Consider the following 22107-nt stretch of genomic DNA (forward strand, 5'->3'; position numbering starts at 1 on the left):
TTCATGGTACAAGCAGCATCAGAAGAGTTGCATAAAAAAAATACCAACACTATTTTTTTCTTAAATCCAAGGTCAAAGAAGAAGCAAGTAAATTAAAACAATAGCAATAGCAGTTAGACTTATATACCGCTTCATAGGGCTTTCAGCCCTCTCTAAGCAGTTTACATAATCTTCCAATTCTCTATATATAGGATATAGGATATATAGAGAATTGGAAGATTATTTGAGCAATGGAGTTCTGTTCAGGGCCACAAGGAAGGACATGGCAATGCCATAAAGAAGATGGCAAGGAACAGAACACAAAAAATTGCTTTGTAGTCCATTCAGATGCCAATGCTTGGACAGGTGGAGGAGGCAGAGGATGAAAAAAATACAAATGAATCCGGCTATAACTTTGAGTTGTCTTAATAGACTATGACAGGAAGCAGATGGAACTGAAAATCCATACTTAAAAATGAAAAGTAAGCTGATTTTCAAGGTCTCCTTTTTCTTCCAAGAAGGATGATGAAGCATCATTCACATATTTAACAGGCCATTTAAATTTTCAGATTGAATTCAAGTATGTCTTAATTTTATATTCAAAACACATTCACTGGCCAAAATATTTGCAACAACCAATGATCAAAATGTGATCAAAACATAGTTTTTAAAAATTGTAAATATATATCCCATCGTCATTTTGTTTAGGCTCTCAGTGGTTCAAGCAGATGACTTTCTTAGACTTCCTTCTAAGGTTACAGTGACACAATACAACGCTATAAAATATTAATTCCCTCATATGGCAGGTTTCATCAGAAAAAATGAAATTTTAAAATTTAATCTTCCCAAACTGATCCCATGTTTCTAGAAAATTACAACCTTATCATACAGATACCTTATTTACTTCCTTTTCATGTCATAACAATATATTGTAAGCTACTGCACAGTAACATAACAGGATTCTTAATAGTTTAATTAGCTTTTTTTGTATTTATACAACAGAGCTGTAATATACATATCAAGTATTACAATCCATTTCATAGCAGCAAATGACTTAGAACCAGCACAATGTACTACTTAGAAAGTTTTGAAGAAGTAAAAGTGACAAGGAATCTTATAGCACCTTAAACATTAGTATCCTTTATAAACCAAATACCAATAACAACTGGATTTTTTCCCTCCTCAATAGGGTGAATTTCATAGTAAATATTGACTGAAATCTCAAAGATTTCAGTAAATTATGTTGGGAAAACAACATTCAAATTAACCTCCCCATCAGCAGTCATGTCATCAAAATGTTAAGTTGCATTGTGAAGTGTATCAACTGGATTTTTTTCCAGGCACTATTTCATACAAAGGCACTGGTGCATTAACAAGGGTAATAATGATAAATATCTGCAAAGTTCAATGATTATCATATCCAAGATCTCACAAGATAACTCCAGTATCTTGCATGAAATGTTGCATCCAACTACCCTAAATCTTGCAAGGCTTTCAATAGCAAAGTCTTCCAAAAATTTGGAAATGTTGTTTAAACATTATTCAATGTTAAGGTTCCACAGATGCTATTGCAAGCCCTGCCCTAATCGAAAAATAAGGGAACAAGAGAATTCATATATTTGTGTTAATATCACACCAATGCCTAGAGCAGAGATCCAAATCTGGGCACCCATTCCTTACCAAGATCTTATATGTGGTTCTGGAACCACTGTTAAATTTCAGTAGTGTAGCAGCAAGGATTAGCAACACACATTTCATGACCAACTTTAATGATTTTGTACTATTTTTTATGCCTTTTTGTCTGTGTAGTTTGCACCAGATTAAACAAGGTTTTGAATTCCTCATTTTGTTAGCCTTGTTAGCTTGGTTCAAATCAGCAGTGAGATTGTTTTAAATTATCTCCTTCCTTGATCTAGATGTTACCAATACCACTGTCTTTTCATCATGCTCCTTTATTAGTGTGGATCCCAGAGATATCGTTATCCTCTGGGTGTACCTAAATGTTATATTCCTTCTTCTGATTCACTTTTTTTTAGGTAACTAAGCCTGAATGTCAGGTACTTTCCAATGCATGCAGACACCCAGATTCAAAGAAACCATAATTGAGAAATGATTGATAAAATTCATTTAATGGATGAACAGAGGGGGAGATGGCACAGACACAGAATTTGATCAGGGGAAATCTGCATTTCCTAATTAACATTACATCTGGTTTTATTGCAGAAATTTTGATGGGGGGGGGAAGTATCAGGTCTACCCAGAATTTAATTTATAAATTCATTATAGCAACAGAAGATCTGATGGTGGGAGGAATCAATGAACTGTACTGATTTTACAGTACAGATGGATTTAATAGCAAAACATTCAGAAAGTCTTTCAAGTTAACTCAGAAACAAATGTACTCCATTATTTATTAATTTTGAAACAGAGAAAGTGAGCTGGAACTCTTTGTCCATTGGTTCCCATGGGCTTTCCAATTCTTTATTTATTTTCTTCCTCCCATTGCTGAACTCCTATTTTCATTCTGCCCCACGGCATGTCCTTGAAGGTCAATGCTATCCTCTATCCAAAGCTCTGCACATATGTCCTAGAGTATTAGCATCTCTGTAGACATTTGCTACATCTATAGGTTTTTTAGCTCAAAGCAGAAATCACCCTCCATTTCATCGGTTTATCCAATGCTTATATCCTACCGTGTAAACAGGGGTGGGCTGCTGGGGGTTCGCACGGGTTCAGGCGATCCTCTACCTGGGATTCTGCCCCATTTGACAAATCCCCAAATGCCACCCCTGGCTGGCCACACCCACCCCTCCCAGCCCAGGAGTCTCCACATCAGGGACGTGCAGTCACTAGAGGCAAGGGAGACAGGGCCTCACCAGTCTCCTCAGGGAAAGGAAAGAATTTTAAATATTTTTTAAAAAATAATTAAAGCCAAGGTAGTTGCTACCAGATTTCAAGTCACAGTGGCTTGGTGTCTGCTCTCAGTATTAACTAGGAGGAGGCCAGAGAACTAGGGGCCTCTTTTGCATAAGAAATTTTTCACCTTTTAAGAGTTAAGCAAGGGTTAACAAGCAAAGAATTCCTTATGCAAATGAGGCACGTATTCTCTCGCCTCCTGTAGAGGGCATTTTTAGAGGCTTTTTAGAGTTCTCTGGGAGCAACTAGCTCAGTCTGACAGAACTCTGGCTTTTCAAGAGGGGAGGGCAGGGCAGAGCAGGGAGAAGCAGAGTTGAAATCATCTCTGAAACAGCTGGAAAAGGTGTGTGTGGGGAGGGGGGAGGAATTCAAAAAGTTTGATCAGAAGGCAGCAGGGGAAGGGGGGGTATGGCAGAGGAGCTGCTTTCAAGCCTTTGGAAAATATATCCAATCCAACGTTTGTGTTTGTGTTTGAGAGTGAGTGAATGAGAGAGGGATCAAAGTTCTCTGTGTGCGTGTGTCTGTTTGAGAGAGGGGGGAGGGAGGAAGAGAGGGAGGAAGGAGAGGGTGGGAGAAGAAAAAGAATGGGAAAACTTATTTTGCAAGGGGGAAAAGTGCTGTCGCTTTAAATCGGAACTGAGCATGCCTGGCTGTGGAATTCTGGGAGTTGAAGTCCACAAGTCTAAAAAGTGCCTCACCAGGCCTAAAGCTGACCACACGTCACTGCTCCACATCGCCCGTTCATCATGCCAGGTAAGTGCAGGGCCCACGTAGAGGCTCAGGGAAGGGGGAAAATGGGCCTACTGGAGGTTCTGAAAGTCTGAAAACAGGCCTGTTCCCAGCCTCCAGAGGGCCTTCGGAGCCCGGGAGAAGCAATTTTCACCCTCCTGAAAGCTCGAGGAAAGCCTCTGGAGTCTGGGGAGGGTGAAAAAGCCTCCCCTCCACTGTGGTGCAGGAGGCCGACTAGGGCACGCCTACCAAAGCCATGCCCACCCAGGATTGGGGCAGCAAACCTGTTGCTTCAATTTTTGAAGCCCACCCCTGCAGGTTACTCTGGACCAAAACTCTTTCTTCCTGACGACAGAACCATAAGCACAAAGCACTTGCAAAGGAGGATATGAGATTATGATAACATTTTCCCATCTAACATGGTGGGAAGACAAAGCTGCACAAGAAAAAAGATCATATTCTGCTATAATACAGTATATCTACTAGCTTTCAAAATTATACTGTTAAAATATGAAGTCTAAAATCTGACCTTCACTGATAAAGACTTTTGACAGAATGTTACATACAGGAGCTACTACGTATTTGTGAGGGGAATAAAAGCTAGAATTGTTTCCTAATTTTAAAAAAAATCATGTTAAACGAAGGCCTGAGTTTTCAGAAAAGGCAATCGACAAATGTATCTTTTAATAAACATATATTTGATGCATGAGGGACTTTTAGCTTTCAATTCAGAAATAACTCCAGTGAGAGATCTACAGGATTGTATTATAAATGTCTTGTCTTGGCTTGGGACAAATTGTGTCAAAAAGAAGAAGCTAGATTTGGTTAATGATTAGGAATATGGTCTACAGATAAGTCTACTGAAAATAACTGTTCAGAAAGGAATAATAGATTCTATGAAAAATAGCTCTTTATATAACCAAAATCCCTAAGAATTATTTAAAGTACAGAAACTATCCCTATGTAAGAGATATTTTGTTGCTGTTACTCAATAAAAGTTCACTGATTTCTGTGAATCAGAATCATGCCTAATTAGATGAATCTGCTAATGGTTTATTTTTCCCAAGTTCTACACTTATATTGTAATCATTAATTACAAATCATTGTAATTTTCTTTTAAAATTTCAGAGGACAATGTGCATACGAGAAGAAAACCTGACACAAATGGGTTTTGATTGTATTTATTAATTTGCTTTGTTTATAAGATGGTTTTATCTGTATTTAAATGTTGCTTAATAATATTTTGTGGCAAAAAGTAGTCACTGATAGATGGAAAGTATAGAATCAAATTTTACTATTTTGTTATCTTCAGCATTAAACTTTCCTAATGCAAAAGATTTCAGTAGACGCTCACAGAGTAAATAATATATGCTCATTTTAGCTTACACAACAATTTACAGGAGAGTCTATCTCTAGTTTTACTTCAAAATATTTTGAAGTACTAACAAAATGAATACCCTTAAATGAGTATCTGGGCGGTAACTTTCATGAAATAGGCTTTAGTCAGAAGGACATAAAAGTCACCCTATGATGCCCTTTCCCTGTTAATGTCACCCATTATATTGCTCAGGCTTAAGCTGAGATTTGTTAAGATATTAATAATGGCAGTTAATGTCAGATTTGCATTCACAGAAAAGGTCTGAAGTGAGAAGACTGTAGAGATATTTTTCTTGGAGGAAAATTATTGCAGCCTTCAAATCTCTTCTAGACACCTACCTACCTCCGCCAGCTTTTAAAATTATGTTTAATCCACAATGCCCATTTTAATTAAATAGCATTATATTTTTAGAACTTGAGAAGGGATCAGCAAATAGCCTACATTTGCTATTATCATGTTTAATGGTACTATTATTTAATCAACCAGAGTCCTTTTTGAGCTCTTATGCACAAGATCTAGAATACTTAAGCCGTATTTAGTAAATGAAACGTAGTCCTGAAAATTTGTTGCTTCTCAGTTAGCATGCAGTGGCTAAGACATGTTACCTGTTTAACCCACTTGTACCCTCTGAGTACAGACAAAAATGTGGTCAGAGACAATTTTAAAAATGACAACTAACCAGCACATGATTAGACCTAGGATTGAGCTTTATATTGATGTTACACTAGTGGGGAAGAATATAAAATGTGATATCATGTATTAGATAGCAAGTTTATGTAGACCAGAATGTATATATGCATTTTATGTTGTACACATTGTCTTCCATTGTATGTCCAAAGTAAAAGCAGAAAAAGCTCAAAATCACATCCACATTATTCAATTAAAAGCCCAACACCATTAACTTCTATTCTACCTCAGTCTAATATACACCAGTTCTCAATTTCCCTTCCTAATGATCATCACCATCCAAACTCTAGGTGGATATTGCTAGAGGCAGGGCCTACACAGTTTTCTTCTAAGGCAGTCCCCAACCCTACTGTACCAAGAGGCCATTTTTAGATGCTCACTTCCAGCACATCTTTTTCCAAACAGGCAATTAAGAGAGCTTTGACTTGCCAACAAGTTCCTGTGCTTTCATGCAAATATTGAAATACAGATTGATAAAGAGAAACAATGGAAAGCTCACTGTATAAAAATAAAGAGGAGTTCACCTATGGACATCATCTTATTTTCATTGCAAACTTCAGCCAGTGTTGGTCGTCACAGGCTAAATAGCACACAGCATCACATATTTAAAAATAATACAAGCAATTCATTGTCAGTTTAATCTTTTTGCTTTATCGAGATTATCCTAAATACAACTGTGTTACATGGAATGTGCAAAAGTCACCATAGGCTGCAAGAGGTCTGTCAAAGCTCTTGGACCTTAAGTAGAAAAACTCAAATCTGCTAAAACAAGACAAAAAACTTCTATAACTTAAAATATGCTTGAAGTCACATTGTGAGGGTTTCTTTTTAAAGTGAGCACTTGCAAGTAAACCTTTGGAAATCAAGAAACCTAAGTGACAGTCAATACTAAAGTGATTCACAATTTCCCTACAAGAAAAGAACCCAGCTAACCATGGCTCCACGGAGCCCCAAGCCCCTTTGACAAGCATTGACATTAATTACACTCCAATTAGATTGTCTCTGCAGCATAAGCATGCCTTAAAAATATTAGCGTTAAGTGTTACATTGCTAGATAATATGAAGGCCTGTGAAATAGTGACACCTTATTTTACTACATCTGGGACATAGTCAAGTTTTCCTTGACCCAAAATAGTGCTTTTTCTCCTTTTCCAGCAGTACTGCTGACCCACAACTCAGCAGGAAACCTGCCTGATAAAGCATGCAGCTGCAATCTAGTGGCAATTTTATTAATCTGGTGCTAGTTGAGGTATAAATAATTTTCTTTATCCATGCTTTCACCCAAGCAAAGGTTTACTTGGAATTAAGATAGAATCTCAGACCATTAATCTTATAGACACTATTGTAAAGGATATTAAACATTTAATTCTTTTTTAAAAAAATGACAATTATATTTTTAAAGTTTTCATATAACCAAATGTTAATTAAAATATGGATCTAAACTTTACTTATTAAAGTGCATCAACTAATCCTAATTTTGTGCTTCCTAAAACCCCAAAATTTTGCGTAATTTCTGATATCAAAATATATTGTTGCAATGAATTCAAATATTATGTGCCATTATATTTCTTGGTTTAAAATGAAACCTTAAGGCGGTATTTTTGTTTTTGTTTTTGAAGTGATATCTAATTAGCTGGGTGAAAGAAATATTGCAAAAGAAGTTTTAAATCATGATTAAATGTTTATAAAAAAACCTTAAAGTAAAGAAAAAAATCTGTGTCTCAGGAAACAAATTATTAAATATAGCTTCTATTCTAAACCAGTCTTACCTGCCCCACAGTTATTTGACCATCTTCAATCCTACAACTAACTTTCCAAAACAGACATGGTTTTACACTGAATTTGAAAGAGCAAGTAGAAAAATTAATGACGCATTTTAAAAAATCCTTATTATTCAAAAGATCTCATAAGGAATATGAACATAGTTAACATTCAGATTTGGAATCCAAGAAGATTTCTGAATAAAGAAGACAGCTGTGATAAAAATTCTTTCTATAGAATGACATGAAGATACTAGCAACTAAAGCAATCTGCAGAGACAAGAAGTCCAAAATGCAAGCAAAAACATGCCAAAAATTGGATTTTCTGTTCCCTAAGACTAAAAGTGTTGTAATTTTTAAAGAGAAAATCTTTTGTTTTTTAAAAATTTGTCTCCCAATGTTGATATTCAAAAAGGATAATCCAAAAAAAAAAAGCAGCTGACTGAATTAACCAAAGCCAAGAACAAAAAAAGAAAGAGCCAATAACAGAATGACTTTTTCCACTGAAACAGCAAATGCAAGGGAAAAACAACGGAAAACCAGTTTAAAATGAGAACATAAATGCATGGATGACTTTATGAAAATAATAAATATGCAAACTTCCCCTTTACAATAAAAACTGGCATCTCAAAAATGCAATTTGTTGTTCAGGAGAAAAAATGATAATCTGCTGGTATATAGGTTAAACATCTTTGACTTTGGTGTGTCTAAAGAAACATACAAGGTTTTCCTTCCTCATGCTCTGTTCTCCACCTTTTTTGTAGCACTGACCAGCCACAAGAGAGTTCAGTTGCCTTTGGTCTTGCTATGGTCCCAAACAAAAATAAGGGAGCAATAAACACATTCTATACCCAGGTTAAAAGACACAGACATGTGAAACCCAGGATGGGGTGAAAAGTAGCATGGAGAGCAGCATCTTAGGCTGAAAGAGAAGAGTATTTATGTTACTAGACTAGAGTTTTATCCAGCATATTTAAAAAAAAATAATAACTCAAATAATTTGGTTTCCCCCAACTGTCATGGCTCACAGGTAATTCATGAACCTGGACATTTCCAAAAGATGAGGTTTTAAAGGGCAAACGCACAGTTGTCCTGAGTACATTTTCCCACATGGACCTATTATGAAGGTGATCATTTCATAAAATCAAAACATTAAGATGCAGCTTTCCCTTTCTTAATATTTAAAAGTTCATTAAGTCCAGCTAATTTGGAGAAGGGATGTTTAGGAGACTCATCTAAAAACAAATATTTTGATCTCAGTAATTGTCTGGCTCAAACTGACTTCCCTTTTATTGGGTACCAATCGATTCTTTTCCCCAGAGACCTAACCCCAAGAATAGAGGCATGGAAACACATTCTGTTCTTTTGCTCCTTCTTGAGTTGTTGGCAGTTCCAGAAAAGGGGAGAGGCGGCTCATCTTCCACTAGACAAGAGGAACAACAGGCCAGTTGGACAGTCTGTGTTAAGCAGTGTCTTTAAAATTGATAATTAAAAAACCGATATGACTATTTAGGTATCCCTCCTCAGGGCCATGTTGATATGAGGAAAAATAACTTTAGAGACAACATTCATTCCCACTATTACTGCTTGGAATCCTTTGTGCCGTTGCTCTGACATCACAATGACAAAAATACTATGATGAATTCCAATTGGATGAGAAGAAGGGTGAGAGGTTAATCCTGATGCCTTGGAAACATGTCGAGGAAGAATTCAGCAATGCCGATGAAATAGACAACTTGTGCAATACCAAAGAGTGGGGCAATGACCAAGGCTCTGCAATATGCCCCCTTAAAAAAGGCCAAGGGACCCTCATTACGCCAGATTTTCCTAGAAAAAGACACACAGAAAAGAGATGAAATCACCACTGGCTTCAAATATTATCTTAAACCATGACTGACTGGTTTTAATATGAGTTTGTTGAATACATTGCATTAATCCACAAAACATAGCTTACAAACCATACTGTCTGGAGTTAGCAAACATGCCAAGCCAGTATCAGATCAATCATTTTACATGTCAGGTTTACACACCTCCTCTGGGAAGGGGCCCAGAGGAAGAAGTGCCTCTCTTGAACATGAATCCACCTAGGTTTCAGGTCTGGCACCAACCATGAAATGGGGTAGGGTATGGGGATAACAATTGCAATCCAGGAGGAATTGAAAGGTTTCAGAAGTTCTGTTCTGGAGATAATCAGATATAAACCCCTTCAAGATGGCCTTCAGAGAGCCATTGGGTTTGTTACTATTGTACTGGCCTCCATGCTTGTAGCAAGAATTCTGCCTGAATTCTATTGCTGAGTTAGCCATTCAGCCTCTGTGGTTGCTAGTTCTTGGAGTTTAGCTTCTTGTGAGTGACACGGAGTATGGGGTGGTTAAGGATCACCATGGTAACCATGGATATGACCCAAATCATTGAGGTCTCAACAGACAACAAGGATAACAGTCTAAATCTGGACCAGTTGTAATGTGGAGGACATCACCATAGAGGTTGGTTCTTTTGTTGCCATAGTTGGATCAGTCTATGATTGCTTGCTGAAGCAATAGCAAGTTTTATGCCAACCACTCTCAAGATACTATCCTTCCATTACTAATCCTCTATTAACTACTCCTTAACACAGTGATGGGCAACCTTTTTGGCGTGGTGTGTCAAAAATCGGCAAAAAATCGAGCATAACTCACGTTGTGTGTCACTTCGACAAAAACATAATTTTGCGCAATTTATAGTTTAAACTACAAAAATGTATAATTGCAATATATAATTGTATTTAATAAACCAAAAACAAATTATTTAACATACCTGCTTAGTAACTTCTTTGTTCATCAGTCAATTTCGTATGTTGCCCTTGATATTATTGAACTTGTTTGGGGTGCCGTGAACCAGGGCTGTGGAGTCGGCTGCTTCCAGCTCCACGTCCTCATCAACATGCCGCTCCAGCCCGCCCCTGCTATGAATATTCCTAGTGACGCGAGGGCAAAGAATATGAATATTCATAGCGGGGGCGGGCCGGAGCGGCATGTTGATGAGGACGTGGAGCTGGAAGCAGCAGACTCCACAGCCCTGCCGTGAACTGAGATACTACTCCTAACTGAGATACTACTCCTACTCCTACTACTCCTAACCAGGAGTAGACTCTCTGTGCCGGCCTGACTGGAGAGAGGCGCGCACTGTTCCCGCGCTCCTCTCCTGCAGGTCCTCCCTCGCCGCGCTGATGACGTGTGTGCGCACGGCATGCACGCCTTACCAGCAGCCCCTGCGCTCAGAAAGGGGCGGCGGCGATACAGTAAGTGAGTGTGGGCGGGGGAGATCACACGTCCCGCCCCCCCGTTCCTCCAGCACAGATTCCTTCATCCTCGGCGGCCGTGCAGGAGCCAAGGATGAATCGCATGAAATCCTGTGCGTGTCACCCCAAATGGCTACGCGTGTCAGCACTGACACGCGTGTCATAGGTTCGCCATCACTGCCTTAACAACATCCTTCAGACAGAGATAATTTACCTGGCACAGTCTATTATCCCTGAATATGTGTCCTCATTGACTCCTCTCTGCAAGGACTGAAGTCTTGTCTTGATTACTGCAGAAATATATAGTGGTAAAGTTTATTATAATCAGTGCCTTAATTTGTGTCAAGTTATTTTTTTCAAGTTTTTCAATTGTTACAGATACTTTTATTCAATCAATCAAAGCTGTACTTGAAAAGATCTTATCAATTCTCACTCCAAGAACATATCAATATTTAATCTTGATTTAGAATATTCTTCTTAGAACTAATCATACATTATTTGACAAGGAGGAATTTGTGTGTGAATGACTGGGAGACAGAAGGAAGAGTTGAGCCTAGATATCCTCATGTAAATGCATCTCAGCCTGCAAAAGGAAAAGAGGAGTGGGGGCCATTTCAGAAGGGAACCTCCCTACTTCTCTGAAAAGTAAAAATAAAAGAAGGGGTAAATAAGAGTTTCAGAACCTAACACTCAGAGGTTTTCAATGGAAAGAGATGTTGACAGCTTTTTGTTCACCGTTGTTTCTGAATCACAATAAAATACATGGGAAAAAACCCCTTGCCGAAGAAAATGAAACTAAGGTTAGGGTTAGATTTACTTGGAGTAATGACTGAAAAAGTATTAATAGGGAATATTCTTAGCAGCTTTTTGTTCAGAGTTATTTGTGGACCACAGTAAAATACATGGGAAAATCCCATTGTCAATCAAAATGAATCTAAGTTAGGCTTAGAATTAGATTTAGGGTTAGTGTTTGGTCTGCTGGGAAACATGGCTAACAATTAACGTTAGGGATACATTCTTGGAGGTTTTCTAAGGAAAGCAATGTTGATAGCTTTTCATTTGGAGTTGTTTTTGGACCACAGTAAAATACATAGGAAAATCCCATTAGCAAGGAAAATGAATCTAGGATTAATTCTTCTTGGAATAATGTCCAAAAAGTAATGATAGGGATAGAGGGGAAGAGATGTTGACAACTTTTCCTTTGGAATAGTTTGTGGATCCCAGCAAAATATATGGGAAAATTGCTTTTCCAAGGAAAATGAATTTAGGGTTAGGGTTAGGTCTAAAGTGTTAGTATTCATGGTTAGTATGTCTTTTCTGGCTTACATCAAAAGACTAACCATTTGTAATCTAAATTTTATTCAATAAACTGTGTCCGAACGGATGATTCCTGAGAAGTATAGACTTCAACATGTGTAAGCCAACTCCTTGAGAAATCTCTGATGCTTCAGAGAAAGTCATGTGGAGGCTTCAGATAGCCTGGAGTTAATCCTTTGTTCCACATGGATTGCCTTAGCTGGTTCTTTGATTTTCTCGGGAATAGCGAGTATAAATTATCCCAATAATCTTGTCTTCATTAGCAAATGAAGATCAGAATTCTGCTGTGCTAATATACCAGACAGTGTTAACACAGCAGAATTCTGATGTTAATCTGCCAATAAGCACAAGGTTTTTCCAAATTTGCCTTTGATATGTGGAAGCCAATTTTGATTTAAAAAGTTCCAAACACTTAGGGCTTATTTTAATTACAGTTTTTAAATGTTTGTTTTACTGTTTTTGTTTTGTTTTGGTTGTTTCTCTCAGTATCCATAGCCAGCAATGTTGATGGATCTTCCAGCCCCCGCACCCCCCAATGAATGCTATAAAAGTACTTACCATCACAAGGATTGACAGCTACGGCTGCTGTGCTGCCTGCCGCACATCCAGACAGGAAGGAGACATAGAAAGGAGCCTTGATGTCAGGGCTCTTCTGCCCCAGTTTATTCAGGTTGGCAAACAGCGGAAAATAAATAATGGAAAATGGGACATCCCTATAAGAAGAGAGGCACATAATGACTGGGAGTTTTGAAAAGCTGTTTCTTTCTGTCCTATAATAGCACTAGTTGTCCACACACACATGTTCATTATAACTATTTGATGTGTGCATTGAGAAAGTAATTCTGTTTCTCACTTTATACTAGCATTTAGCTCCATTAAGCTACTCCACAGAGCATGCCTGGCACATTTTTGGCCTTCCTGTCTGAATGAAGACTCAAGCGAAGGTAATGCTGCTCATTTAGATCCGCCCCTTTCCAGCCAAGTCCCTTCTTCTCTTCTAAAATATTTTCTTGCTTCCAATTTACATGCAAAGAAATCTTCTGAGACTAACCAAATCAACAGCAGGCAGTAGTGATTCGTAACAATTTTAGAAATACCTCAGACATAATAAATACAACATTTCTGATAGAAACACATGATTTCTTTTGAACAGGGATAGAGCCAAGTCACTGTGCTCGAAGGAGCACAGGATCATTAGGACCTTTTACCTAAATACCAGTGGTGGGATTCCAATTTTTACCACTGGTTCTGTGGGCATGGCTTGGTGGCCATGGCAGGGGAAGGATACTGTGAAAATCTCAATTCCTTCCAGATCAGCTGGGATTCAGGAGGCAGAGAATAAATGGGGCGGGGCCAGTCAGAGGTGGTATTTACCGGTTCTCTGAACTACTCAAAATTTCCGCTACCGGTTCTCCAGAATTGGTTAGAACCTGCTGAATACCACCTCTGCTAAATACACACATGCCACTGAAATGGTTGTGTGTGTGTCTGGAGAAAATGCCAACCTGAGCAACGTGGCTCCAAGTCCTTTATACAGTCCTGCAATGCCTTTGCTCCGAAGCAAATCTCTTGTGATTTGCATCGCTGTCATTCGCGTCTCTACCACCGACTCTGCAGCTCCAGTGCCGGTGGATGATGGGCTGAGCTGAGCTTGTCCTATCATTGACTTCTTCTGAGCAGCTGCAGAGGAACCAAAACAGCAAAATCACTTAGATTCTTCCATTTTAGTCTGAGGATGCAGAACAAGTGGAAACGAAACCACAACAGATGGTTAAGCTGTTAAAAAGGTATTCTTCTCTGAACTCAGAATAAATAGAGAACAAGACACAAGAATTTTACTTGTCCCAAAGGTGCTTTTTCAAAAGGCAACCTTTCTGGTTAAGCAGAAAGTCCAGCTGTTTCTTGAAAAAGCACCTTTGGGACAAACTGGATGACTGAGAATCTCCATAGATATATAAAAATTTTACTTGTTCTTATTCAAAGACTACTTTGGTACATATTCTAAGGGTATGCTCATATAACTTTTTATTGGTTAGCTATTATCATTATGATGAACCTGGTTCCTGGAAAACCTATATTCGAAAGACCTAGAATCCTTCTATCTATGGAATTTTTTCTGCTACTGTATATAAGCTTGGACTGATATGAAAGAAGAATATCTATTCCTGAGACTTTATATGTTGGTTTAATAAAACTGTCAATACTCAGCCTTTGAATTAGCTGGATAATATTATTGTATAGTTAATCCTCAACGTACAACCACAGATGTGTGATCAAAATTTCTGTCGAAGTTGGATCCAATTTTATGACAATCATGCGGTTGTTAAACAAATCAAGCTTCCCCAATGGTTATTTTTTTTCTGGAAATAGGCAAAAAAAAATCAGAAATCATGAACATGACTACAGGATGCAACATCTGACCATGAATATGAGCCAGTTTCCAGATAATGTGAATTACAATCAAGTGACCGTGTGTGTATGTGTGTGAGACAGTCGTAACTGCAACTACATCTCATAAATCACTTTTTCCAAGGATATCATCACTGTGAATCATTGTTACACAAATGGTCGTATAGTCGAGGACTACCTTTATAAGGTCGAGGTTTAATTCATTATTTAAAAGTTGGATCATGCTGTTAAAATTAAAGTTATATACTTTAGCAGCCTGATACATTGTTTTCGTTGTTATTCATCTTCCCTCTCCTGTATAGTTAGATACAATGTAAGTGTAGATTTTTGTTTTTGTTTTTAGTGTTATTTCACATTTCTTGTTTAATTTTTTTCTTTTTTCTTTTCCTTTTTGGGCAGTTACCTTTTTTTTCTTTACTTAGGTAGTTTAGAATTGCTTCCCTCCCTTTTTTCCACTACACAGCTTTTTGTACAGTTTATAATTCATATTTAGCTCTTTGTATATACTTTACATAATAACTTACAATAGTCCTGCATTTATTACTAATAAAGTTATAATTGTTACAGTTAAGATGCTGTTTAGGTTATACACAATATTATATACTAGCAACTATGGTTTTTAAAAAATAAAATAAATGTTAATATTTTAATGTATTAAAACCATATTTAAAAATAATAAATTAAGACTTCTGGGAAAGAAACAACAAACTGAAGATGATAGCACAAAAAGTGGAGCCAACAACCACAGTGGAATGAAGAGCTAGACAGTCTCTTATAGAGTTAGAACTCTGGAAAGTCAGGAAATAGACAACTTGCACAAACAATAGTTGATTCCTTTAAAAGTTTATATAATTCCTTTTCTAATCACTTCTGAAATTTGTTTCTTAACTGCTTCAGGAAAAGCAGATGCTTTTTAGGAAGCTTTGTATTGACAAATTTATGATCTTGTCAGACCAGAAAATTACCTTTAATCTCAATCTTAATCCTGTAAAGATTTTACTTTTCCCTCTCTGAATTTTTGCTGTTATCAGCATAGGGCACAAATCAGGGGCAGCCATTTTAATTTATGTTTAAGATCTACACCCTCTGCTTTTTCCCATTAACTACTCTCTTTGTAATCTTTCTGTTTGTTTGCCACAGAATAGGCTACATGAAGTCTTACAAAAGCTAGTGTATAGAGTTAAAATAGCTTCTGAACAACCGAGATACTTATGTCAACCTTTGTTCACAGTGACAATTTTCTGCAAATAATAATAATAATAATAATAATAATAATAATAATCGAAAAATCCTCTGATGATGCCAAATGCAGACTTTGCAAAGAAGCTGATGAAACTGTTGATCACATACTCAGCTGCTGTAAAAAAATCGCACAGACTGATTATAAATTGCGGCACAATTCAGTAGCACAAATGATCCATTGGAATTTGTGCAAAAATTATAATATTAAAACAGCAACAAACTGGTGGGAACATCAGCCTGAAAAAGTCACCGAAAATCAGATGGTCAAGATCTTGTGGGATTTCCGTATACAAACCGACAAAATACTGGCGCATAATACACCAGACATCACACTGGTTGAGAAAAATAAGGTCACAATCATAGACATCGCAATACCAGGTGATAGCAGGGTCGCCGAGAAGGAACATGAAAAAATCGCAAGATACCAGGACTTAAAAATTGAAATTCAACGACTATGGCACAAACCAGCAGTGGTAATTCCAGTGGTAATTGGCACACTGGGTGCTATTCCAAAAGCACTGGAATTACATTTAAAACAGTTAAAAATTGACAAAATCACCATCAGTCAAATGCAAAAAGCCGCACTGCTTGGATCTGCACGCATATTACGAAAATACGTTACGACGTCCTAGGCCCCTGGGTGGGGCCCGACTAGTAACCAATGCCAAATCCGGCGAAACAACTGGCCGCTGTGATACAATTGTGTAATAAATGATAATAATAAAAATAATCTGCATTAGCTTATTTGAACTGAAAAATGCAGAGACAGGAACAAAGGCAAATAAAAGTATAAAGAGATAATATAGTGCTCATTCACAGCAGTCTAGCTTGACATAATGTCTATACTAGACTGAGGCTTTAGGAAATAAATGAACAGCGTGGCTGACTCAGCTCCAACAATAGCAATCATTTTTCATTCAACTCTATGTCCCACACTAACATCACTCCAGAAGGAGGTGGAAGTGGCTCCCACAAGCACTATGGATTGTTGGCTTGGGGACCCACAGCCCAACACTTGGAAGGTGTCCATTTGAAAATGAATCAGTAAAATTAACATTTAATATAGAAAGTGAAGTGTGTCCCACCATTTCAGAGTACACATATTCATCCTTTTCCTGCTCTACACACAGGTTGAGTACTGGGTTTTGTTTTGAAGTAGACCAGTCTGCAAAAAAAAAAGTGTGTGTGTGTGTGCGTTCGTGTGCGTGTGCGTGTGTGTGTAAAGAACTAGAAGAGTTGCACATAAAACTTGCATAAGGAAAAACTAATACCCACTAGGGCTTCGGAAGGCAACTGTACAAGTGAAGAAAAAGAGAAAAAGTTGAATAAAAGCATCAAGAGTGACTGATTCCTTGCGTGAGTTCTCCACTTTAATAATTTAAAATCACAATAAAGCTATTATTTTTCCTGTCTTTTCTCCACTATTTAAATACTTTAAAAAGATCTAGTTTCATTAAAAAAGTTATATACATGAGGTAAACCACCTATGTCTGGATAAAAAGAGAAAAGACTTCTCCATAAACAAACGGGAGGAACTGACATTATCATAGCTCTAATTTGTCAGACTCCAAATTTATTCCTACCCTTTATTATTGACTTCAGCTAATAAAAATGGGGCTATTTAAGAAACTTTTTGACTCTTAATATAATCATCCATTTCTTATATTTATTGCTACTTGTTCGCTGTTTCTACCTTTAGTTTAATTATTTTAATTTTGGGGGGATTACTTATGCAGAAGTGGAATTGCACCATGGATGTTTTAATAACATTGTGATTGTAACCTGCTGAGTCTTTTATCAACTGCAATGGGTGAAAAAAAAAGAATAACAATAATTCAGTGTTCCCAATCTGGCATCCTGTCATTATTTTATAGAAGGCCTCCTGTTATTTCCATGACTCCAGTCCTGACCATTTTCAGGATATGGTGGAAATTTAAGTCTAAATCGATGCCTAAAATGGATGGTTTGGGAAAACTGCATCTTTCTCTTTGTAAAATCTGAAGTTGGGATAGCTTGCCTCAAGTCCCTCTACCCATGAAGGAGCTCTCTTAGCTTTCTCCCATTATTATGAATCTTTGGATACATTTTCTGTTATTACATGAACAAAGTAGAGAGAGAGAGAAAAAAATAAGGTACCAATTCGGCCTGCATCTTGTAGCTGGATTTTGAGCATCTCCATGGGAGTAGTGACAATCACCTGGCAGGTCCCTGCCCCACAACCAGCCAGCATCTCTTTCAGCAGCGTCAACTTGGCTCTGGCAAAAAGAAAGGGAAGAAAGAAACAAGCACACAAGAAAATCAGCTAGGCAATCCAACCTCCCAGCATAATCTGATTTCAAGCAGCAGCAGCAGCAGCAGCAGCAGCAGCGACAACAACAAACCAGACAAGTTTTGTTCTTTCAGTAAAATGCCCAGTTTTTACTGCTAAGGACCTGTCCAGTTTGGTCTTCTTGATCATGAATTCAATGGCATATAAAATCAGAAGACTACTAGCTCAATAACACAGCACTGCAGTACAATTTTGAAAGATCAAAGGCTTTTTTTAATGAACAAAGACAGCACTCAGAAAAATGAAATATACCGTCCTTGCTTTTATTTAAAGACAACTTCAATGCTGTTATTTTAAAACAAAAACTACAGCCAGATTTATCCAAGCACACTATTTGGCAAAACACTGAAGACACAGATAAATCAAAAATTTGGAGGCAAGGAAAAAAAAATCCACGGGAATTAGTTATGTTAATCTGTAAAGCTAGATATCTCTTTAAGAGGTTGACAAGGATCCTGTTTTGGAAATAAAGTCACTGCAGTGCTAGGCAGTAAATCTCTCCCTTACAGTATTTTGGCTCTGCAGAAGTGTAATGCAAATCATAATACTACATACAGCTGTCATCACCCTGATGACATTACAAAGTCAAAATGTAATAGGAGACTGTAGCCACAGGAGTATCATCACCATCAGAGCAAAGGAAGATAACAGGAAAGGAATTTGGTCTTCTTAGTCAGGTAACACTTTGAGAAAGAAGTAACTTTCAAGGAGGACAATATAAGGGGAATGAAGGAGAAAAGCAACTGCATCATGGGTCTTCCCTTTAACCCTGAGGCATATTTGGCTTTAGGTTTTAGCCCTTTCCATCAAACTACAATCTACTGTTGTAGAAGTTTGCAATCTTAAAAACCTCATAGGTAACTCCAAGAGTGCCTATAAAATTTGCCACCATATTATATGAGTTTCATGAGAGAAAATAAAAATTATTAAATACATGAGGATTAAATGAATTAAATATTAAACTATTTGTTTTCTACTACTGAGTACAAACAAATAGGAAGTTTCACATACTTTTGAAAACAGTGTAATATAAGTGTCAAATCTGAAACTCTTAGCCTGTATTACTAGGCAAAAGCAAAGCAGTTCACAGTGTTGGGAACAGAACAGGCTGAAATCCCATCATACTCAAGTCATCAAGAGGTTATCTTCAAAGCCAGAATTAAAAGAATATGCTACTTGATTAAAAAAAAAAAAAACAAAGCCCTCCCATACTCATGCCTCCTAGTAGAATTCAGAGACTTTCTGTTTTCTTCTTTTCAACATAATATTTAACTTCATGACCAGAAACATTTTATTATGTTAATATGATTTTTGTTAAAGGGACTTTTGACAAGGCATCCATGACCAATGACCAGCCTAATCAGAAAGAATGATCTGAAACAATGCTTTCACATTTTAATATGTACTCATTCTTTTGCATTTTTAATATATCTATTAGATGGTGGAAAATTTGAGAGGAGACCATTAAATCACTTTAGTTACACTGAATAAAGAGGATCAGGAAACATAGTTTAGGTAAGCCTAGCATAAATCACACAGAGATCCACAGTGGAACCCTCTTTCTGAGTGCACAGGCTGGCCTATTTCTGGCATTAAGGTTAATTTGTCACTTCTCAAGAGAATTCAGAGCAGGCAAGGATCTTGGCTACCAGCCACTAGCTAGAGCTGAAAATGAGGTGGTACATTGCCCAGTTATGTCTTCAAAGCCAACACCACATAGCTGAAGCTTAGCATCTGTGATCCATCAAAATCTTCCCCCTATTGGGAAGCCTGGAGTAGCATAACATTCATCCCCTTACCTAGAGGGACTGCCACTGCTTCAAGTTTCCTCTCCGGCTCAGAAAAATAGCTTCAGGCAACCACATGCAGCCAGTTCCTCAGTCTGCATGATTGCTGCTTAGGTCTGGAGTTCTCTCATCTGAGGAGATTATAGTTGTAAGGCTACAGCAGAGATGATCAAATCACTAAATATAGATTTCTCCTTTGACAATATAGGAAGGAATTTTCACTGCACCCAAGTCACATTGGTACAAAAAGAAAACAGAGTTGGCAACATCCTTTTTAAGCCATTAAAGCAATCAATTCCCTCCTTGAATAGAATCAGTCAGGGAATCAATTCTCTAAGGGACACAAAATAACTCTTAACTCCCTCATAGGTTTAGATTTTCTCTTGAATATCTGTTGAAAATTATTTTTGTGTGCTCAAAAACTGAGAAGTGGGCAATAGCTTCTTTAAAAATACTTTTACTCCTTTTATGATGATCTACAATATTTTAAAAATGGAAGTTAGTTTGCCACTTGCCTCCAAACCTTTTCCCCACATTGTTCACTGAAATGTGACTGAAATAATCTTAGTTTCTGGATCAAGATGTGCAGAAACTGGGTCACAGCCTGCTTGTGATATCTATTTTTGGTAAAATGTTGAGCTTCTCCTGATTAGTAGAAGGCTACTTTAGAAAAACTCTCCAGATACATTGGAAAAGCAATTCCCAGCATTTCTAATTAGCTAGGCTGAAGTCATTCTGGAAGCTGCAGTCTGATGGATGCTACTTTGAAAAATACTGTTCTAAAGAATGCTGATAAGTAAAAGTTATCTAATTTTTGCAGTATAATCATAATTCTATCACCACAATCATTATTTATAATCGCTTTTCCACTAGAGGTACTCAAAAATGCATCATTCATTAATCAGAAATCCCTTAAATAAGCCTTTACAATTTAACAGTTTTAAGTAATTAAACTGAAGACCGATGGTAGACCATTAAAAAAAGATCATACCATATTTAGCAAAAAAAATAATCACCGACCCCATGAACATAATTACAGCTGCACTTAAACAAATTAAAATATTAATTTCAGTATTAACTGAAACAATTGAATTGAAACAATTTCCCAAGAATAGTATAAAGTTAGAAAAAAATTCTCTCATAACTAAAACTACCATATATATTCAAGGTTTTTAAAGTGATCAATAAAGAAGTTAGAGTTGATCTTCAGAATTTTCCACATTCCATTAAACTACCACCCTTTCAGCAGAATTAATCTAAGCTGCTTTTACAACCTAGTAAAATGGACTTTGAATATAGGGGGATGGGATGGTAGTGGTTACAGTTAGGTTTTTGAAAACATGGGTATTTCAGCAGAATGGTTGTTACAACATGGCTAGCCAATCAAAGAACATCTCTTTACCAGAAAGTGAATTGATGAAGATACTGCCTGGATGCTATGCCATAGAGAAACTAGGCATTGTTAACTTATAAGCACAAATTCTCTCTCATTTTTGTTTGTTAAGCAAAAGAGTATCACTTACAAGAAACATAAAAAGGAGGTATCCATTTCCCTGCTGATTAGGCTAGGATGCATAAAGAAACAGTTAATGCAACCATGCTTAATAGATAGGAAGGGAAGAAAGAAAGCTCAGCAAATGTATTTGGACAACCCTAAACAGCAATGTGAAGGTGAAGATAAAAAGAATAAGATTATATTGCACCACAGGAAGGAGTCAATATTAATAAAGTTCCTTTGGAAAAAGTAATACAAATAGTTCTCATTTAGTGACCACAACTGGACCGGAAACTTGGTTATTAAGTGAAGTGGTTGCTAACTGAAACCACAACTGTGCTTTCAATCTTACTTCAGCTTTCCTTTGCTTTACCTGCAAAGGTCACAAGTGCAAGTCCTGCTCATAAATTTACCTTTTGATCACTGTCGTAATAGCAAACAAGTCACTAAACAAGGTAGTCACTAAACAAAGATTATAGTCAGAACATTTAAAAATTTTTGAAAACATTTACAAAAAAAAATTTTTTTACTAACAATTTCTGAATCACAGTAGCCAATGGGACCAAATGATAGTGTATATATGCTCCAAAATCGCCTGTAGAAATTATGCAGTGCAATGCTAGATACTATTTTCAGACCCTTGTAAGTACATAGTTTTCCAACTACAAAGTCCTATAAATATTTGTTTAGATGCATGTTTCACAGCACTTGAGAAGATTTGCGCCTTTCAGAGGCCTTGACCATTCTTCTTTGCCCTCATGAAGTCCATCATCATTTGATATAAAATATAACTAACACT

General features: G+C 37.1%; 1 protein-coding gene across 2 annotated transcripts in view; it reads right to left on the reverse strand.

The window, feature by feature from the left end:
• Nucleotides 1-8429: 8429 nt before the first annotated feature.
• Nucleotides 8430-22107, reverse strand: part of SLC25A22 (solute carrier family 25 member 22) — a 62117-nt gene continuing 48439 nt past the window's right edge. For both annotated transcript variants that reach the window (XM_087716271.1, XM_087716277.1), the window contains exons 6-10: nt 17834-17952; nt 13552-13726; nt 12605-12759; nt 10944-11019; nt 8430-9276 (exon numbers count right to left, since the gene is read on the reverse strand). In XM_087716271.1, the coding sequence (XP_087572397.1) occupies nt 9123-9276; nt 10944-11019; nt 12605-12759; nt 13552-13726; nt 17834-17952 (679 nt within the window). In that variant the 3' untranslated portion in view covers nt 8430-9122. The remainder of the gene's footprint in view (nt 9277-10943; nt 11020-12604; nt 12760-13551; nt 13727-17833; nt 17953-22107) is intronic.

The sequence above is a fragment of the Thamnophis sirtalis genome, unplaced genomic scaffold (genome assembly GCF_051295495.1).
Source record: "Thamnophis sirtalis isolate CommonGarterSnake01/CBP01778 unplaced genomic scaffold, rThaSir2_p1.2 scaffold_1, whole genome shotgun sequence".
Classification (NCBI taxonomy): Eukaryota; Metazoa; Chordata; class Lepidosauria; order Squamata; family Natricidae; genus Thamnophis; species Thamnophis sirtalis.